The sequence below is a fragment of the Athene cunicularia genome, assembly GCF_003259725.1.
Source record: "Athene cunicularia isolate RWA chromosome 1 unlocalized genomic scaffold, athCun1 chr1_part1, whole genome shotgun sequence".
NCBI lineage: Eukaryota > Metazoa > Chordata > Aves > Strigiformes > Strigidae > Athene > Athene cunicularia.
The window spans coordinates 65,715,162-65,735,832 of record NW_020799091.1 but is presented as its reverse complement, the minus strand read 5'-3'; the positions used below and the strand labels follow the sequence as shown (position 1 = coordinate 65,735,832).

The 20,671-nt window shown below is 39.8% G+C and overlaps 2 protein-coding genes across 5 annotated transcripts in view; one reads left to right on the top strand and one right to left on the bottom strand.

Annotated features, from left to right (window-relative positions):
- The window catches only part of LOC113481298 (pinopsin-like), a 95,356-nt gene that overhangs the window by 67,913 nt on the left and 6,772 nt on the right, over nucleotides 1-20,671 (top strand). The gene's annotated exons all lie outside the window — the stretch shown is intronic.
- ST6GAL2 (ST6 beta-galactoside alpha-2,6-sialyltransferase 2) overlaps nucleotides 17,343-20,671 on the bottom strand; it is a 177,422-nt gene continuing 174,093 nt past the window's right edge. For all 3 annotated transcript variants that reach the window (XM_026850806.1, XM_026850814.1, XM_026850796.1), the window contains one exon: nucleotides 17,343-19,038. In XM_026850806.1, coding sequence (XP_026706607.1) covers nucleotides 18,770-19,038 — 269 coding nt within the window. In that variant the 3' untranslated portion in view covers nucleotides 17,343-18,769. The remainder of the gene's footprint in view (nucleotides 19,039-20,671) is intronic.

Below are 20,671 nucleotides of genomic sequence, written 5' to 3'. Positions count from 1 at the left end.
ATAAGAGACAGGGTGAACAATGAGATTGGAATAATAATAATAATAATAATGTACTTCGAGAATATTCCTCTATAAGACCTAGACCAAGTGTGTGCAAGTGTACTTCTCACAAGTGAGCACCTACTCAGGCACACAGCCCTGTTGCTGCAATGGGACTACTCACACATTGAATTGTCTTCAGATTTATCTTTATTGTTCATGCACAGAAGGTAAACTAGCCACCTGGGCCCAAGCTGAGAGCCTCCACAGAAACACTGTGAAGAAGCAGGGGAACAGTGTTGAGTCTGATGTGTGATAAACATGAGTCAAGCCATCATGGATGTGGAATTCCCCCAGAAGGTTAGAACTGTGAGCAAAACAAAAGGTGTTTTCATATTGTTTTGCTGCATTAGGATGCCTGATAATGCACCATCCAGAGAACTAGTGCTGACTCAGATTGCACATCAGACACCTCCCAGGCACTCTGTGGCTGTGGTGGTCCCTGGGAAGCTGTACTACCACCACCACCCATCTTCCACTCAGTGGGTCGCTGCCTGAGCCAGCCTCCTCTTCCAGGGCCTTCATGGAACTTCCCAGCTGACAGGCAAGCAACAAGCAGTCCTTCTTTCTTTAATGATAATCTGTCTGCATAGCAGTTTTCCAGCAACCCTTTTCGTCCTTCCTGATCCTACGTTATGCACTGAGCCAGGAGAGGTGCATATGCACGTTGGGAAACAGAACTACACATGATAATCATAAAAGAAACGCAAAGCCTTAACATTTCCCAAGTGGCTGTATAACAGCTGTATTTTCACAGTCAATTTTCATGTGGTATTGCGTGGTTTTCAGTATTTCTAACAAAAGGTCATGTTTCATTTTTAAAGCTGCAAGAATATGTGGATAAGTTAACACTGGGGTTTTATTTTAAGCCGCACATTTTCCCACTTGGTAATCTAAGATATTTTTAGCTGCATGTGGACACAAAACTACAGATCCGGAGAGATAGCATACAATGCAGGGACAAGTGTGCCAAGCCTCATTTTATGCATAGATTAGACCACACCTAGTAAGTCCTGAAAAGAGACCTTGTTTTTTTAGTTTGTGACCCTCTAGAGGTTTGTGAGCTTACCACAAGTTTTATTATCATAAGTTGTCATAATTTTTCATTAAAATTAATGTAGATGTTAATACTCATGATCTATTTTTTCATCTCTTCACTGGCAGCTGGGCTGACTTTGGGTAAATAATAGTCAACATAAAGAAGTGATGCTGCATTACCTTCTCAGTCATCTGGAAATGGCAAGATTTTTTGTCCAAATAGAATTGCTTAAGCTGAAAACGGGCCAAGTCAAAATGATCGCTTAGTAGAGAATACTCTAATACAATACTATAGTACAGTTCAGAAATGTTTTGACTTTATTTGTCTCCCAGCATGCAGTGTTATGACTTTTTAAAGTTGAGGGGCAAAGAGAAGAAAGGTCTCAAGGGCACCTTTATTGCTGTCATAATGTATAACTGCATTTCACACAGTGAGTTCAAAATTACATTAGGAATTTCTCTTGCAGCTCATGACAAAATGTTCAGTTCAAGTAAATAACATAGGCATTTAACTAGGGTCCCAAGCAGCCCCTGACAGCCTTCATGATGCCCCAGTCTTCATCCTTGGTATAACCTGTCTGAGTATGGTGACATAAGCTCAGCTTTGTCCTGCCTGCTGTGTGGATACTTTCTGGGGGCTGGACTGGCTTCAACATCAGAGAAGGGTTTAGGACTCGCTTCTTTAGACCAAGGGCAAAAGTAGGAAGCAGACAGCCAGGCCACCTCTTATGCAAGCAAAACACTAAATAAGGTTGGAAACTAATACACATGAATGTACACAAACACAGGATAAGCACATGTGTTTTAGACTGTATAAAGACTTGCAACTTATGGCTAGGGAATGCAGTAATGGAAATGACATCCAGTTAAAAGATCTTCCTTTTTGGAAGACAGAGAGAGTGAAAGTCAGCAATATCTCTTTATATAGGATTTTAAACATTGTGAAGGTCAGCAATATATCTTTATATATGATTTTAAACAGCATCTAATATTTTTATGTCTCTTCACATATTGCTTTTTCCATAGCACTGGAGAAATATGGGGCTTCACAGAAGTGGGAAGAGACTGCCACATTAGACCAGGGAAATGAACGGGTCAGAACACCTAGAGGAAAACGCAATGAGTAAGGTTTGTAGAAAAGACAATGAGATTCTTTTGCAGTCCATATACATTATGCAAAATAAAACAGGCATTTCTGAAAGGACAAAAGAGGACACTCCAAAGAGTGTGAAGCTGAGGTCAAATTTGAAGTGACAAGTAGTGCAAAAAGAGAGAGGGATGTTCCCTCGAGGGTCTGTACTGGGACCAATACTATTTGATATCTTCATCAAAGACATAGGGGCACTGAGTACAACCTCAGATGACACCAAACTGAGTGGTGCCATTGATATGCTTGAGGGAAGGGATGCTGTCCAGAGGAACCTTGACAGGCTTGAGGAGCTGGCATGTGCAGATGTTATGAAGTTAAACATTCCACGTCGAATGTTCTGCACATGGGTCAGGACAATCACCAGTATCAATATAGAATGAGAAATAAATGGATTGAGAGCAGCCCTGCAGAGAAGGACTTGCAGATACTGGTGGGTGAAAAGCTGGACATGAACCGGCAATGTGAGCTTGCAGCCCAGAAAGCCAACTGTGTCCTGGGCTGCAAAAAAAAAAAAAGAACTGTGGCCAGCAGGTTGAGAGAAGTGATTCTGCCCCTCTACTCTGCTCTGGTGAGACCCCACCTGGAGTACTGTGTTCAATTCCGGGGACCCCAGTACAAGAAAGACTTGGACAAGTTAGAGCAGGTCCGAAAGAGGGTCATGAAAATGATCAGAGGGCTGGAAGACTTCTCTGCTGGAGAAAGGCTGAGAGAGTTGGTGTTCAGCCTGGAGAAGAGAAGGCTCCAGGGAAACCTTATTGTGGCCTTTCAATACATAAATGGGGCTTATAAGGACAGAGAGACTTCTTACCAGGGTCTGTAGTGACTGGAAAAGGGGCAATGTTTTTAAGCTGAAATAAGGTAGATTTATACTGGATGTAAAGAAGAAATTTTTTACAATGAAGGTGGTGAGACACAGGAAAAGGTTGCCCAGAGAAGTTGTGGATGCTCTATCATTGGAATTGTATAAGGCCAGGTTGGACAGACTTTGAGCAGCCAGACCTAGTGAAAGATATCCCTGCATATGATAGAGGGATTGGACTAGGTGATCTTCAAAGGTCCCTTCCAACTCAACTCATTCTATCATTCTATGATATAGAAAGTAATCTTGTCAAATAACAGACATTAGGACTTTTCTTGTCTTTTCCACATATTCTGTGAAACTGAATGACTAACCTATTTCCTCAGAGGTTTAAGTGATCAGTGTCATTTAGCATAAGCCTCTAGGCATGATGTAGGTAAACATTTTGATCTATTTGGATGAGTCAACTTTCAAAACAAAAATATAGTTGAATCTCAACTTAAGAGGTTACATCCACCCTAGTGCATTTTCATTGAGATTAGTTTAGAAAAGAGGCACCACTGCCTCAACTGTTTCCTGACAACCTTGCAGGTGACGCTGGTCAGTAGAAATGGTCATAATCACATTTACCCTAGCAGAGACAAAGAAATCTGAGTTAACTGCAGCAACTGAATGACAGGAGATTAACATTCCCGCCTGTTTGAAGGCTGGCAGGGAAATATCTGTAGGAAACAGATCTGAGCTCTAAAATCATTATCACTATCCAAAAGGCAATAAAACAATAAACTGTTTAAGGATTCAAAGAATATGTAGGGTTACAAATCTCAACTTTTCTCCAGTACAGGGAAAACAACTCTAGTCAAATTGTTTGCACTTGCATGTTGTGATCAGCCTATAGTTGTGCTGGGAGCTTCAGGACACCATTTGCAATCAGCTACTTTTCATACACTACCACCTGTAACATTAAACCTGCAGCGTAGATTGAGAGTTAAATGGAAGTTTCCAGTACCCAGAGCTTACTACAGAAGCATGGAATGCTATTCACAACTAAGAAAAAAAAACCCAAGGTGTTAGGATTGTTATAAGCAAGGCCCCTTGGTATTCCTGTTTGTTCTTGCAAGTATATACCAGCAGAAACTCAACCAAACAGTATTTCTTTGCTGTCTTCACAAGTGCATCTGTCCTTAAGGGAGAGTCTTGATGATCAAGAGCTCGGTCAGTGCTAAGAGAAATACAGGAAAAACAGGATAAGGCCTTAATGACTGTGTTGTTTCTTGCTTGCCATTACTTTAGTGTGATCTAGAAGCTGGGTGAAAGAACTTGGCATTTTGGTTATCTTTTTCTGAACTGACTTCCAAGTGTGGTGTGGACAGTTAAGGTCCTACAGAGGTGTACGGGTAGACTGAACTTGTTCTGCTCTTTAGAATAGCATTGCCAAGCCACACTGAACTGATGTTTTGGGATCTTCTGTTGCAGTGATCTCAGCCGCAATGCCAGGTCAGGGATCAGACTGAAGTGTAGCCCACAACTTGGTCTGGCTAAGGTCAAGCATTAATTTGGCTTCAAAATTCCTCTTTTTAATTCTAATGCTTCCACTTCTCTGTAATATGTCCACATGTTACAGATAGGACTCCAGCTATGTATTCACTGCAACTCACCATTTCGAAGCTGAATGCAGGTCAGCTGAAGAAAACAAAACCTCTAATGCAATCCAAGAGATTATATAAACAAATAATTTAAATGATTTATGAGGAAAATCAAATTCAACAGATGAAAAAGATTTTAAAAAGTGTAACCCTGTAACCCATTTTCCTCTTCTGTCAATCACTGAATAATCTCTAGTGATGTGGCAGCAGCATAATACTAAAATTTTATCCAGAGTATGATATTTTTGTACATTTAGTGTCAGTTGACATTACTTCTCAGAGTTTTATTGTGTCTACCAGGTATATCTTTGCAGTCATGTATCCAACTAACAATTCAAGCAACAATCATTTCAGATTAGGTGGATAGAGAGAAAAACAAAATGAGATTTCCTAGTCAGAGAATATTTTTCATCATTTACGTAACCTCCTCTAAACAAATTTTGTTAATTGATTTAATCTTCAGTATCCATCTAAAGCACATCATTAACATCATCCTAGTTTTACAGCTGGAGAAATTTGAGGATCAAAGGTTAGATTACTGTCCAATATGCATGGCAATTCTAATCCAAATCTGTAGAACTTTATGATTTAATCATTATGTCCTTCTTCCTTCAGGGCAAAAAAGCTGCTGTACTCAAGGAAATAATGGTTGCCACAGTATAGAAAATACAGCATAAAACTATACTGGGCCTGTAATTCATTAGAATAAATCCCTTTTCATTATAAACTGCATCATTTAATGCAATTCATAAATTTGACAGTGTCCAAATGAAAAAAAAAAAATTAAAAATTAAGGTTCCTTGTCCTTTGAAGTAGTAGCTGTTGCAGAGATTTATTCCTCTGATGTTTAGTATAGTAACTGCTTTCAAATTAAATTTATTTGTAGACAGTTTAAAAACCTTTATTCCTGATTTACTCAAAGAGCCCTTCTTTGGTAGTTGTCTTTTCTTCATACTGGAACATACAAAACAGATCACCTTCTGTCTCCATATTGCTAGGCTAACTACTTTAGTTCTTTTCATTTCTTCCAGTGACCTCGTCTCTTCATCTTTGCTGAATTCCCTGGTATTCAGTGACAGGACGTGTGGGAATGGTTCAAAGCTGTGTGAGGGGAGGATCAAACTAGATATTAGGAAACAATTCTTTACTGGCAGGGTGGTCAAACACTGGAACAGGCTACCTAGAGAGGTGGTTAATGCCCCAAGCCTATCAGTGTTTAAAAGGCATTTGAACAATGACCTTAATAATATGCTTTAAATTTTGGTCAGCCCTGTAGTGGTCAGGCAGCTGCATTAGATGATCGTTGTAGGTCCCTTCCAACTAGAATATTCGGTTCTAGCCTATCTTATCCTATCCTACTGATGTCAAATCTAAACACAAAGGTGTTTAATACTACTGTTTGCTATACATGGTCTCACACTCAAATATAGTCAGTGGTGTTGATACTGTGCAAATGCCTGTGACCAAGACATGCCCAGCTGACATCACTAATGTGTAGTCATAGCAAAATCAGTCCTGCAAAGGTCCTATCTTTCATTAGTTGCATTTCCTTACTTTGTAGGCAACAGGCATGCATATGTGGTAGCAAAAGCAATATTGTGGTGAATGACACGTTGGTTTCATAATGCTTTCCTCTTCTGTTTTCTCCATGTAGTAACTCTTATAGATTTCTGAAATGATGAAAAATTCAAATGAAGAAACAACAATTTATAACCCATACTTTGGACTGAGTATTTCATCTGGGAAACAACTTAGGTGTTCACTGGATGTTAGTCGAGGATCAACACTTCAAAGTATTAAGAGTTGTTTCTGTCTCGTTTGTAATGCTTAACTCTCTTGATTATTGTTATCTTCAGAATGTGAATGGAAAACAAGACCATCAACTCTACCTTGACTTCTTAAATCCCTTAGGAGCAGATTTTCAGAAACGGGTGTATAGAAATATGCAGGGGTCCATTATATAACGTACAACTATTGTATACTGAGTACTTTATTGATGATCCTGCTTTAGATGTAATATTTTCTCCCTTCAGGGGAAGTACTTACTCAAGACATTACAACACACCCAGGGCTTTATAAGACTTCTATGTATGATGGCTTTAGGCCAGTAGGAATACACTACAATTCAAAGGTTAACCAAAAATGTATAACTTGATTTCCTTTTCACCATCAGTCCATTCTCTCCCAGTGATGAGCAACATCACAATCAAGGGATTTCTGAGTTATAAAATAAAAACTGGGCAATTTTGTAACGTCCTATTAAAGCATTTTCTCTGTGCAAAATGTGGTTTATGCAGATTTAGAAGCTGTTAATTTTGCCAAATTTATTTTCAGCAGGGAAAACAATAAAGATAAAATGTCCCATTTCAGGCCAGATCTCCATGCCTCTACACCTTGATTCCTGTGAAATATATCCTCAATAAAAAACACTGTCCTTCACCCTTACCAGATTGAATTCCCCATGCATCAGTGCAGGAACAGTGGTGGCTCAATTAGGGTAGGACAAGCAGTGAAATGTAGCCCAGACCAGAGATCTAGTTTATGAGGGAACAGGCAGAATGAAGCTGAACTATAATGCTGTGAAGGCTTCTACCTGTAATTGGACATTCTGACAGTCCAATGTTTTGTCTGGAATTTTTTGATAATTTGTTTTCGTTTGTCTGAGATAAGAAAGAAATTGTAGAAGAATGAAAAGTTCCATCACAGCAGAAATTCCTATTTCTCAACCCAATTGGTTCTGTTGTTGCATTATTTACACATAAAACCAAAAAATTGCTACCAAAACAAAGTCACAAATCAAACTACCTCTGGTATTTCTAATTCTGTCTTCAGTAAAATCAGTACCTAACTGGCTGCAAACCAAGATAAAGATAAAAAACTAGCAAGATGGTTCCCAAGATGTGGTCTGTAACAAGAGCCCTCTTCCAACAGCAGGATGCATATCTGGTAATTAAAAGATTCTTCCAGCATTTCCATATAAGAGCACCTCCCATTTGTCATTAATAGCAACAGATGGAAAGATCATTTTGAACATCAGAAGCTGTAACAACAGGGCAGGTGCTATGGGAATTTGGGGCTTGTAAGAACCTGTGTTTTAGCCAGAGACAGAATGGAAGACAGTGCCAAGGAAGACTCAGTAGGTAAAATGCCCAAGAACTGCTGAAGTTTTTGTGTAAGTGTTAGTAGAATGTAAGACAATGACCCACCCTCAGGCAAAACAACCCTAAGTAGTTCACAAGGGAAGATAACCGGTGGTATTGTACTACAAAAATAACCTCATGAAAATAAGGCTTTGGATTTCTTTGCAGAGTGTTCTCAGTCTCAGCCTAAGTGAAACTCTGTAAGGAACATCTGGAAGAACTGTTTTCCCTAAACATGCATTACACAGCCAAGGATAGGCAGCTCGTAACCCACAGCAAAAAAGAACACAGTAAGATTACATTTCTACATTTATTAATGTAATCCAGTCATAGCAGAATTGAGATGGAAATATATCAGCATAAACCCATCGCAGTCACCTGGAGGCTTTCTTTTAATCCTTGTGGGCTGGTCCAGCAACCATGGGTGAAGAACTGAAAATACAAGGCAGAACAGCATATTGACTATGACTAAATAAACACATTTTTCAAGTGTCAAAATAGTTCTTGTTGTTATGCTTTGAACTTTCAGCAAAATGGGAGTTATTTCAAAATAATCTGGAATCACTCATCCCATATTAGAGTAGCAATAGACCCTTAATTTCTCCTTATGAAGTGAAATGTTACTGTAGGGACTGGCAAATTTGCTGCTGCCTCTGTCAGTGAGGATCCATCAATCACACTGCAATGTCCCAAACAATTCTGACCTAATGAAATGGGAATAGGAAGTAGAGGCAGGATCCATTTTGTTGCTATTCACTGAAGTTCTTTGCCTGCTCTTGTTCCTCACATTGCTTTAGGAAACTCTTCTTAAGTTTCTTTTAGGTAGGAGGAATTAACTTCAGATATGCTACTCTTTTGTATACTGTATGGGTTTTAGTAGCTCTATTTAAGGCCAGGGAAGAGCATGTGCAAGAGAAATATGACAATTGGTCTTTATTTCCTGCAGTGATAAAGCCCACTGAAAGCAACAGTGCTGTCTTAAACCAATGTGCATTGAAGACATAGTAGCATTGTTGATATTGTGCTTTCAAGTACACAGCCAATCCCTTTGAAGGTCAGCAGCAATGCTGGTCACATTGAAGTGTGAGTAAAGAAAAGTTCCTCTCTGTTTCCTCTAACAAAATAACTGTCCCCACTTTATGATCCCTGCATTTTTGATAATCTCACTTTGTTCACTTTATGAGAACATACTTCATGAGGACTTATCTGAAAAGAGTACTTTTATATGATCAAGGATTATCTGAATAGTATGCTATATCCATGAAAATAAGGTACTATTTCTCAGACATTGGTATATGCTCTTTTGTTTCTGCCCTCCCTGCTCTTCTACCATGGAACAACTTCATTAGTATTATTCTGATAACAGCTTATTGATTTGTTTTCTTCTCATCTCTACTGTTCTTGGGATGCTCCAGCTGCTCATTAAAATGCCTAATGGCCTGATAGTTACATTCAGCCCCATGCATTTGTAAAGTCTAAATCAGGTCCGTCAGATGGCCTATAATTTCATTTGTATAGAACGAAACAAGCATTGAAAGTAACTGAAAACCAACCCAATACCTCCAGATAGGAATATTGCTAGAGAGAAAAAACTAATGTCACCAGATCCGGTAGGAAGCTTCAGAAAATACTCTTGTCCTCTTTTCTGAAAAAGCAGGCTCAGGAACAGGCCCAGAGCAGAATTTTCCCTACCCTTCCTTCCTAGTCATCTGCCCATACAACTGTCCTCCTTATGCTCAGGTTATAGCACCTTATATGCACCTCCTGGCTCACACACCTCATAGGCAGCAAGGCTGTGCCTAGGGGTAGACTTCAGGCAATGTTAGCTTTCACAGAAGACACATCTCATGGTTCTTGCCTTGCCAAAAATTCTTCCTGCTCTCCCTGTTTTAATCCAAGGTGTATATACTTTGGATCAGGAATGCTACCTAGTCTACAATACATTAGACAACTGACAAATTATATACTCTAGCTTCCTGAGGCATGTTCATGTTATGCTTCCTGTAACTGATGTAAGAATGACTAAACTACACTTAAACCACAAAAAGTCTTCTAGTTTTAGAGAAAACAATCCAGAAACCTCCAAACCTCTTCCATTCCCCCCTCTCTGAGGACCTCACCTACACAGGAGACATACTTGCTTGCACATAGTGGCAACAGTGCAAGATGTAACCAGTATACCGCATGCCTCAGCACTCCAGGACTGAGGGTGGAAAAACTTCACTGTTTAGAAGGTGAGCCAGCAAAATAGTTGTTAAGAAGTTCAGTTGCAGTCAGATCATCTGGGAGTGAGGCAATTAATAGCAGCTGACACAGCCTGGAGTCAGCACTGGTAGCAATTTCCCCCTCTGGCTGCTTCCATAAAATCAAGGCAGCTGTGATGTCTATTTGCTGTCCTCCTGAACCCCTCGGGGTTTCTGGAGTCCTCTCGAAAACATATAAGGAGTTGTTTCTACAGCAATTATCCCTTATCTGTCAGCATCCTGTAACCAAGAGGGTATTCGATTTGTATTTGTCTATGTGCAGAAACAGGTCACCAGAGGAAATGGGTTTTCTTATTCCAGTTATCATACAGATGACTATAAGCACATGGAAGAGGTTGTTCAGAGTGTAGTAATGTAACCCCATTAGTCTTTTCTCAGTTTAATTTGTGGGACTCATGTTTACAAAGAAGCTGAGTCTCAGCAGAGGTCAATTACTGTTCTTAACTCTATCTTAGTTCTTCATTTTAAGATCACATCCCAGCACACTAAACCTGACAGCAGAAAGATGAGCACCAGCAGATGAGTTGGGTTCCTCTCCAAATGTGCAGGGGGAAAAAAAAAAAAAAAAAGTAAACAAACAGCCAAAACTGTTAAGTAGCTATGAGGAAAAAGCAGCAGTTCTTCCTTTCCATCTGGTATGGTACATGTTTCTAGCTGTTTCTTTCTCCTTCCTTGCCATGCATCATCATTCCTTTTCTCTTCCCCTTCCTTCCCCTGGACCCCTTTCTTTAATTTTGTAATTTTTAAGAATCCAGCAACCACTCCAGCAATTGTTCCTGTGATTTGTCACAACCTACTGGTGTTGTCAGTTTTTTGGTGGCTACTCTGCCTCCAGTGGAAAATTCCCATATATTACTGCATTACAGTTAATTCCCTGACATTTTAATATATTCAGTTAACATTCCATCAAACTTAATAAGCATTTACTTGAACATTAGCCTATTTTTAGGAAAAAGAAATAACAGGGCATGTATGTCTAACTTGTCTTGGGTGTCAAGGCATAAAGCTCAGGGGTCAGGCTGTACTTCCACAAAAGTGTAGTAATTTCTTTGAAGTGCTGTATCTGAAGTAACTTACCACTGCAAGAAGGTAGAATCTAAATATAAAAAATAAGGGAAAATGTATGGAGTGGACATTGGTAGGTTTTGGGGTGCAGCAGGTAAATCCATGCTATTCTGATGAAGCAATCAAATTATCCACTTGTCACCCCGGAAAGATAGAGATGCTAGGAGAGCTAGGATAGAAATCCAACCAAGCCACAAGTATTAGTGGACTGTTCATACTGATTATGAAGTAGTCCTGCAGTAAGTCACTAGTCATTGCTGCAGGTGCAGTTTCCTGCAGAAGTTAGCAGGTGTGATTATAGCAAAACACTGGATCCTCCCTCACTTGTCTAGCTGTTCTTATTATAGAATCATAATTAGTTTAGGGTGGAAGGGACCTTTAAAGGTCACCTAGTCCAACCCCCCTGCAATGGGCAGGGACATGTGCAACTCTATCAAGTTGCTCAGAGTCCTGTCCAGCCTGACCTTGCATGTTTCCATGAATGGGGCATCTACCACCACTCAGCAACCTGTTCCAGTGTTTCATCACCTTCATTGTAAGAAATTTCTTCATTATATCTAGTCTACAACTACCATTTTTTAAATTTAAAACCATTACCAGGTCCATGTCTTTCTTGTACTGAGGACTCCAGAGATAGATGCAGCACTCCAGGTAGGTGGGGGTCTCATTAGAACAGAGGAGCAGAATCACTTCAACAGGTTTATGCTGCAGTCAAGACAGCAAGTTGGAACGATTATCCTGAGACATGTCTTTCAACCAGATTACAATGGGCAAGCTAATAATGCAGATAAACAGACCAAAATACCTGTATGAAGTTTGACCTGCCAAAGAATTATGCCCCTCGAAGCTGCTCAGGTGAAACACAGCTGACTACTATGAATAAAAAGATAAAAGATACCTCCTTCAAAGGCATGTTGTTCAGAAACAGGCAGTTCAGTTTTGGGAATAAACCTGAAAATGAGTTGACTTCAGGGTTCCCTGAGATGCTATCAGAAAGGTAACATCACACCTCTTATAGCTGTCACTGCTAAAGATCAGCAAGATACTCTCTGTACCTCACACAATATAGTTCATGGGTTTCAACCTCCTACCGAGATACTATTTTGTATGCAGTGAGACAAGAATGTCCTCTCTCATGTCATAGACAATGAAGTTGACTAAGCATTTTATCAGATGGAGTACAGCAATCATGTTTTGTTGTGTTGGGCTTTTTTAAAATGAAAAACCTCACAGTAAAAGCAAAGTTGATGGATTTGAAAAGCATCCATTAGTTGCTTTGTTCATGCATCCCAGCATTCAGTTTATCCCCTTGGGTAGCATATTGTTCTGAGTTTTTCTGAGAGGTGTTGCGTATCGTGACATATAGTAATTAGCCCCTCAACACTGCCTGCCAGAAGGTGGTGTAAAACGCAGGATGAGCTGCATGATTACTGGCTCCCAGGAGTTTATGCAATGGCAATCCAACTTTTATCATTCCACTAATGTGTAACTAGCTTTACTGTTGGCATGGATTCATAGTGACTCCCTGGGACGAAAACAGTGACTGTTCCCTCCATTGACCCAACTCCAGCCACTGCGTAGTTCAAAGACCACCAAAAGCAGCAGAATGCCTGAAGTTTATTGGATGTAAGCAGACTTGTGGTGGTTAAATTATGTGGTAATTCTGCACAGAATGAATGACTTCAATGAGACCAAATGCCGGGGGCTGCCCTTGGGCCCCCAGCAGCGCTACAGGCTTGGGGAGGAGTGGCTGGAGAGCTGCCAGTCAGAGAGGGACCTGGGGGTGCTGATTGACAGCCGGCTGAACAGGAGCCAGCAGTGTGCCCAGGGGGCCAAGAAGGCCAATGGCATCCTGGCTTGTGTCAGCAATAGCGTGGCCAGCAGGGACAGGGAAGGGATCTGACCCCTGTACTCGGCACTGGTGAGGCCGCCCCTCGATTCCTGTGTTCAGTTTTGGGCCCCTCACTACAAAAAGGACATTGAATGACTCGAGCGTGTCCAGAGAAGGGCAACGAAGCTGGTGCAGGCTCTGGAGCACAGGTCGTACGGGGAGCGGCTGAGGGAACTGGGGGTGTTTAGTCTGGAGAAGAGGAGGCTGAGGGGAGACCTCATCGCCCTCTACAGCTGCCTGAAAGGAGGTTGCAGAGAGCTGGGGATGAGCCTCTTTAACCAAGTAATAGTGATAGGACAAGAGGGAATGGCCTCAAGTTGTGCCAGGGAAAGTTCAGACTAGATATTAGGAAGCATTTCTTTACAGAATGGGTTGTGAGGTGTTGGAATGGGCTGCCCAGGGAAGTGGTGGAGTCCCCATCCCTGGAGGTGTTCAAGAGTAGGGTCAACATAGCACTGAGGGATATGGTGTAGTTGAGTAGTTGAGAACAGTCAGTGTTAGTTTAATGGTTGGACTGGATGATCTTCAAGGTCTTTTCCAACCTACATGATTCTGTGTGATTCTGTGTGACTTTATGTTTTCCCTTTGGTAAATTGTTTTTCATTTTAATTAATAATTGATTAAAAAGTCTGCTTATTCTTTAGAACATAATGCTGGATTCCTCGAATGGGTGGCACAGCCATATACTTGAAGTTCACCAGCCTTTTGAGTACAGCATCAAGTCATCAGAGCATGACCTCCTTAGAGGGCTTGACTATCCCAAGAAATTTACTGCCAAACAGAGCAGCATGGTATATTCTCCCAGGGGAATCCTAGAGCAGCTGCTCAGGCAGACATGTTCATTTTAGAATAAAACTGGCTTTACAATATTTGCCTCTTTTCTGTAGTTTACTGTGAAAGCCTGTCTGTCTTTTTTTCTTTTGACATTTCATTGCAACTGTGGGCAGAACTGACAGGCACCTTCCCTGTTTTGTTCCATCTGCAGTTCAGTGTCATTCACTCAAGGCAATATGAAAAGACCAGCACTCCTAAACAAATGAAAACAAATGTTTTATTTACAGGAAAAAATCTGTACACTGTGCATACATAAAAATATACAAAATCATAATAGAAAATATAAAAAGTGTTAAAATGTATACAAACACTGCTTAAAAATGTGACTCCTGTAAAATCTTAAGCTTTGTTATTAGAGTACACATTCATTTAAAAAAATCATCATACAAAATAATTCTCAAAGCTATTAAAAAAGTACACAGTCTATAGTTGAATAGCTCAATGATTACATATTATAAGAGTGATGAGATGGTATGAATAAATGTAAGGCTTTTACACACAACTCTTATTTGAAGAACAAAAACTCTGAATCTGATCACTAAGCCAGAGGGAAGAAATTTTCAGTGTCAAAATTCATTCAGTGATGCAGATATGCCCAGACATGGGCTACTTTAAATTTCAAACAGATCAGGTATCCTGTGTGTGAAAGGATAGCTCCCAGGAAAGTTTCAGATGCTTTCTAATGACAGTCTTCTCAATTACCTACTTCAAAAACCAATTTCATTTATTGAATATGCATCAACTTTAGAGAGCATGAAGAGAAAAATAGTTTTTTTTTTTTTTTTTTTTTTCCGTCAATGCATTTAATATTCCTTCCATGGTGAATCTGCATCACTGTCCAAACGGTATTTTCCATCCTTAAAAACTGTTGAAGAAAGCAGGAAATGAAAAAGAAAAGCCCCACTATGGATTGGATTGGTCTACATGTGTTTTGAATCCCTGTTTAATTCAATCCATCTTTAAAATGACTGTGTTCTGCCTGTGCAACCACTGAGTGTAGACACTTGTCTTCATTTAAATGAACTCTCTCAGTTTTCCTGACTTTGGCAAGAGATCTACAGAAACAAGTTCAGAGTTTGGATGCTTTCACCAAAGAAAGTGTTCTGGCCAACGACATACAATAATTTAGCTAAATTTGTACAGAAAGAGTGTAGATTAGACTGTGTAAATCACCCCCCTCTCTCCCCAAAGGTACGAATTTCCTGTATCTTGGTAATTTCACTGACTTTATCAGTTTCAACAGCATAAAACTGCATAGAAAGTTAAAAAAAGAAGATGTAGTATTTTAATCCAAGGAATGACTGACTGAGCGGTGAGTTTATGCTCAGGTAACCTTTAGACTTATAAAGGAATGGAACAATTAGTATTTTTCTTCTAGCAAAATATTTTGTCTCAAAATGAGGCAAAATCGTATTTTTTTTCTTGAATAAACATAAGAATACCTTGATTTAACCATCCAAAAGCTGAATGCATAAAATGATAGAGCACCACAAAAAAAGGGAAAGGCAGAAAAGTTACAGAATTCACAGTGGAAAAAAGAGCATAATGAAAGTCAGCATAAACTCAGCAAGTTTCCTTAAGCTTCTGGTTTGTTTCAGCTAACTGCAACTGTTGTCCACAGCACCAGGGCACAGAAATGAGGCTTGATAGCTTTTGAAGGTAACTTACTCCTACTTGTCAGTAAAATCCATAAATTTAAAACCTGCACTGTTGCAGTAAGTGTGAAGGGAGCTCAAAGGTCCACTGGTAGAGGCATTTGTTTGGCTGATGATGCACCTCAACAGCCAGGTTTGGGCAAACCTCTCTTGTCTATGGTGCTGTTCCACTCTGTTAGTGTGTAATAACCACACAAGACATCTAAGAAGCTATGCCTGTACCTTCTTCCCCCAAACCCCATTTAATATATGTATCTAAAATCAGCACTCTCACGTTATTACTATTGAAAGTTACATCGTTCAGTGTTACTACACACTCACTGTTTTAAATTTACTGAATGTGATTCTTTGAAAGGTCTTCTCTGCCTTCACCAGGGATGGGGAAATGCCCATAAATGCAAAAATACTTGGTGGGCTCTTAGAAAAGCCAGCAATGCCAATGCCATGGAGTGTAAGCAGTAGTGAGGGGAGCACCTCTGCAGGTCCTTTATATTCCCTGTTTATTTCTGCCCCTTCCCCTGTTGCAGCAAGTGGAAGTGAACCCTCAGTCAGCAGATCAGGCACACTTGCCCTTGTGCCAAAAACCAAAGGAGGACAAGACAAAGTAGGGGAGTAAAATCTCTTTAAGCAGCCACAAGGTATCTGAGCAGGCAGACCAGTGAAACATCACAGTGAACACCCGTGTTGGGAAGCCATGCCAGGGATGCTTATTTTTTTCAAGATGGGCATCACTTGGTCTTCCACCTTTGTTAGCAAGCAAGCATTTGCAGCACAGCTCTGCAGCATCTTCTGAGGTGACGGTGCTACAGCACCCAAATTTGCACTTGTGGAAGAAGAACTGACTGCTGTATAAATCAGGATACAGCAAAGAAAAAAATTCTGCTGGAGAGCTTGAATGTGCACAGTCCAGTAAATTAAAAATACACAGTTCATTTTATAACATTTCAGACCTCATTCAGCATTGATATTTAAATGATGTATTAAGTTGGTATGCTTAGCACTTGTTACATGAAACACTTGCCATGTTCTGTACAACAGCTATGTTGATTATTCTGACAAATTACTGAGGGAATAATACAACATGATTCTGGTGTGAGTAGTTGGGTAATGCGGTTAGTATTTTTCTTCTTCATGAAAACAAAGGTAGAGGTTAGTGGTTGCAAATCTGTCAAAGCATTTTTTTTCTTTTCAGAACTTGAGAATTTCCAGTTTATGGAAAAATAACATATTCACTAGTCCTAGAAAGCTAACCAATTCCTTTTACAAACATGTAGTAGCTCATCCAGTGTACAGTAAAGAGACATGTTTGATTGCACTGTTCCAACTTCATATGTTTTGCAAACAGGGTACCAAACATATGGAAAAATAGATTCTATGTAGTTTACCTATTCTCCACAAGATTAAGTAACAGTGTTATTAACTTGTTGTTGCCACACATAACATTAAACATTAAAAAGAAATCAGTATGTAATATACGCAGAGCCTAAGGCTAATATGAGTAAAATCTATTCATTTTGACATGTACCAAAATGATTTATGGACATAACTATCCACACAATACAGAAGTATGGATTTTAGATCATCTGGACATACTTTCTGTCAGCAAAAAGAATCTTAAGAGGATCATAAAGCCCAAATTAAGAGACTATATGGGAAAAAGAAGGCTAAGTCCTATGTAAGACTTCTTCACTTTTGAGGAAGGAAAATCATCAGACCCAAAAACCAGAGTGAGATAAAAAGGATTCTGTGATTATACTTACACTACTGCTGAGGAGTAAATAGTCATTAATGTTGTGTGCACTCTTCAGTTGTGTTAAAATACTTTCCACCACAATCACTCAGCTATTCTTTTCAGTGCCTCTTTGAGTTGTCTGCCTTTTTACTGAATGGGCATGAGTGGGATATAGCTGTGCTTTTGTGTACATACATTCCTGCTGAACTTGCCCTAAGAGAAAGGGTACATCTGTGTAAAAAAACCCAAAAAACATTAACCTCCTGCCACTTGGAAAATCTGAAACTCAAGTCTTGCCATGAAAAATAATGCTTTAAATACATTAGCAACCAGGCAGATTTTTAGAAGTGCCTCAGAGAATATTCTCATTGTGTGTTATGAAGGAAAATATCAAATTATCTCCATATGCAATCTGTAGTCAGGTTCTTGCAGGCATTAAAGCTTCTCTGGGGTATAGTCTTTCAAATGTTAAAATATGCTGATAGCCTCTTCTTTTCTCAGAAAACTCCCTATACTTTCCTAACAGCAGTAGCTTGTGAACAAGTGACTCTGATACAGATCCCAATGAAATACCTAACAAAGGATGTCCATAATCCTAAATGCTATCTTTGCTGCAGAAAGGTGAGCTCCCTCTACGCTTGCTTTCAGTGTGATATGTAAGTGCTCCACAGCCTCCTTTGGCTTTCTCTGGATCAGTTTTATCTGTGCAGACCAGGGGAAGGCATCATTTCCATCTCACTAACACCCTCTTGACAGGCCTCCCAGTGAAAGTTTTTTCCTGAATGAGTTACAAATATGTTTGTTGCTCTCTAAAGAAATGAGACATTTCTCTTTTTCTTCTGCCCCATGCAGTCAGTGTGAGCATGGGGGTCTGGCATCAAAAGTTTCATCCCGTAGTTTAAATGGTTTAGCTGTGTGTGTACAGCCAATCTCCATCTGCACTGACTTCATAGCCACCATAAAGCCCTCTGTACAGTTGGAGGTCTGTAACTGAGCCTGCTTATGAACGGGAATTAAAGTCTACTCTAGTCAATGACTGCACAGCTCGTAGTAGCAATTACTTCAATCCTGGAGAGTGTGAAAATCCCATGATGCCATGAGAAACACTGCCTTGTTCAACTGGCCACTCTGTACACGAACAATAGAGGCTGTTTCACAATGCCAGGTTTAACAGTTAAATTAAGTTCTTTTTAAAAAAAAGTTACAGTCTAGCATATGTGGCATAAGAGACCACCAACAAATTCTGACAGTCACACCCACAACAATACATTATATTTCTGCTTAAGTATGTCCTTTGTACCTTTCATGAGCTAAGCCTTTTTTTTTTTCTTTAACTATTTGCAAAGCAGTAATAAATATTCAGGCTCTGAAAAGAAGTATTTTTCATGCCTGCTACTTAATTACAATTTATAGACTCAAGACTAGATTGGTCTAAGATACATTTTTCAAGTATTCTCTTCTTGTTTATAGTACGACAGTAGTACCTTATTGCACATTGTTTCTGAAGGACTCTCTTCTACAAGTGCGGGAAATTATTTCGTTTGGGACACTTGACAGCTTTGAACCCTGGCAAAATGACTTTCCCCTTCCGATACAGGTCATCCTGCAAACCTTTGTTCATCCTCTGCACCAACAGCTTCTCGTAGAGCAGTGGATGGTAGGCCCCTAACGTACAAGCTGCATCATAGTAGAGTTCATGGTAGTGACACAGGTCGGTCTGTCGGACTGAAGGGATGTATTCATATACATGTACTTCGTTACACATGGACATCATGATGAGGATACCTGGAGCAGAACGTGGAAAAAAAAAATGAACACCAGATTTCATCTTTCTCACAGAAATTTCTCGCAGGCATCTCATCTGTTTTTCTTTCCTCCTTTCCTTTGCTGTTGCACACCTTTACTTCTGTAAAATCATTAAGTGAATAATAGTTCCTTCTATTAGAGCAGCTTTCACTTGTCTCTGATACATAAAGGTTGTGATTTCTGTAGAGTAGATGGGGTAGGACAACAATCATAAGGGAAGAATAAAAACACCTATGAAGGGCTTGCATGCCACCATCAGCCTCCTCAAGTGAGGGGACTGCTCTCTCTCACCTCTCCCCATTTACCCTATCCTGTCCACAAAACATCCCCCCCAACAATCAGGGACCTCATGCAGCTGCATGCTAATTTTTTTGAGTCAACTGATCACTTTTCTTGGTTTTCTTGTATATTATCAGTTCCTGAAGCTATTTAGCAAGAAGACCAGGTCTTTATGTTCACTTGCAGAATACAGAACACACACATATATACAGAGCAATTGTCTGGTGCTTTTAAGATCTTCTTGGTACTTCTACCACTTCCACAGTGGAAGTGGTAGAAACTCTGACCTCCCATGTACAGGAGATATAAAAAAAAATCCAGGTATGCCCAGTCCTCCTCTGTACTTTTGGGTGTCTGTGTCTTGAAAATAATTACACACACACACACACACACTAATCTTCAAGGCTGTGAAGAATCTGACTGATTTCCCTTTTCTTTTTTGTACATCATGGCAAGGGGAAGCAAGAACAGAAAATGGGCCATTATCACACACGTTTCTTGCCTTGACAACTTTTGGATGGTTCATGAAGATTGTTAGCAACTTTAGGGTATCAATGTACTTCTTGAAACATCTCCACCTTATTACAATATCACTTTTACAATGTTGTTACACTGTTATTACTTTCTTAGTCTGAAACTGAAGCAATTGCTTCTCTCCAAGCAGTTAGACATGACCAAGAAGGCAGCCTAAACACATGCAGAAGGGCATATAAGAAAACATCAGCCATGCAGTTGTGGCACAAAATCTCACAGCTTCTGACAACTGTGTGAAAAGTCACATGGAGAGAGGCTGAGGAAAGTGAATCCCTTCTTAGAGCAGAAAAGCCCCTGACCACCTCGTGCTCAGTGAGGAAGAATCCACAAAATGCCAACCCATATCTTCCTGCCACATGTCAATGGCAGACCATCATCAGCACTGTCAATAGCAGCTAAGAAAGGCCATATGGAAATCAATTTATTGTTTACAGCCAAGCAAAGGTTTGCTTTAACCTTAGGTGCAGTCCTAAGATGCTGTTACTCTCCTTATCCCATACTGAAGATCAAAACTAGACCAGGACAAATTAATGAAGAAGATAGGTGGGCTATGCAAACTTAGTTTTCCTACTGCACAATTGTAAATCCATATTAACAGAAGGTCTTTATAGCTTAAATGAGAGGAATCTTACTGTTGCAGCTGCACGTTTTCAGATATTGATCAAGAGCACTGTCTAAACTGCAATACTTTCACATCAGTCACAGCTTCTGGGAGCCTTTTCTGTTTCACACAGCCATGTGAAAGAAGAATGACGAAGTAAGCCTTTTTTTTTAAAAAAAATATTTCACTTACAAAATA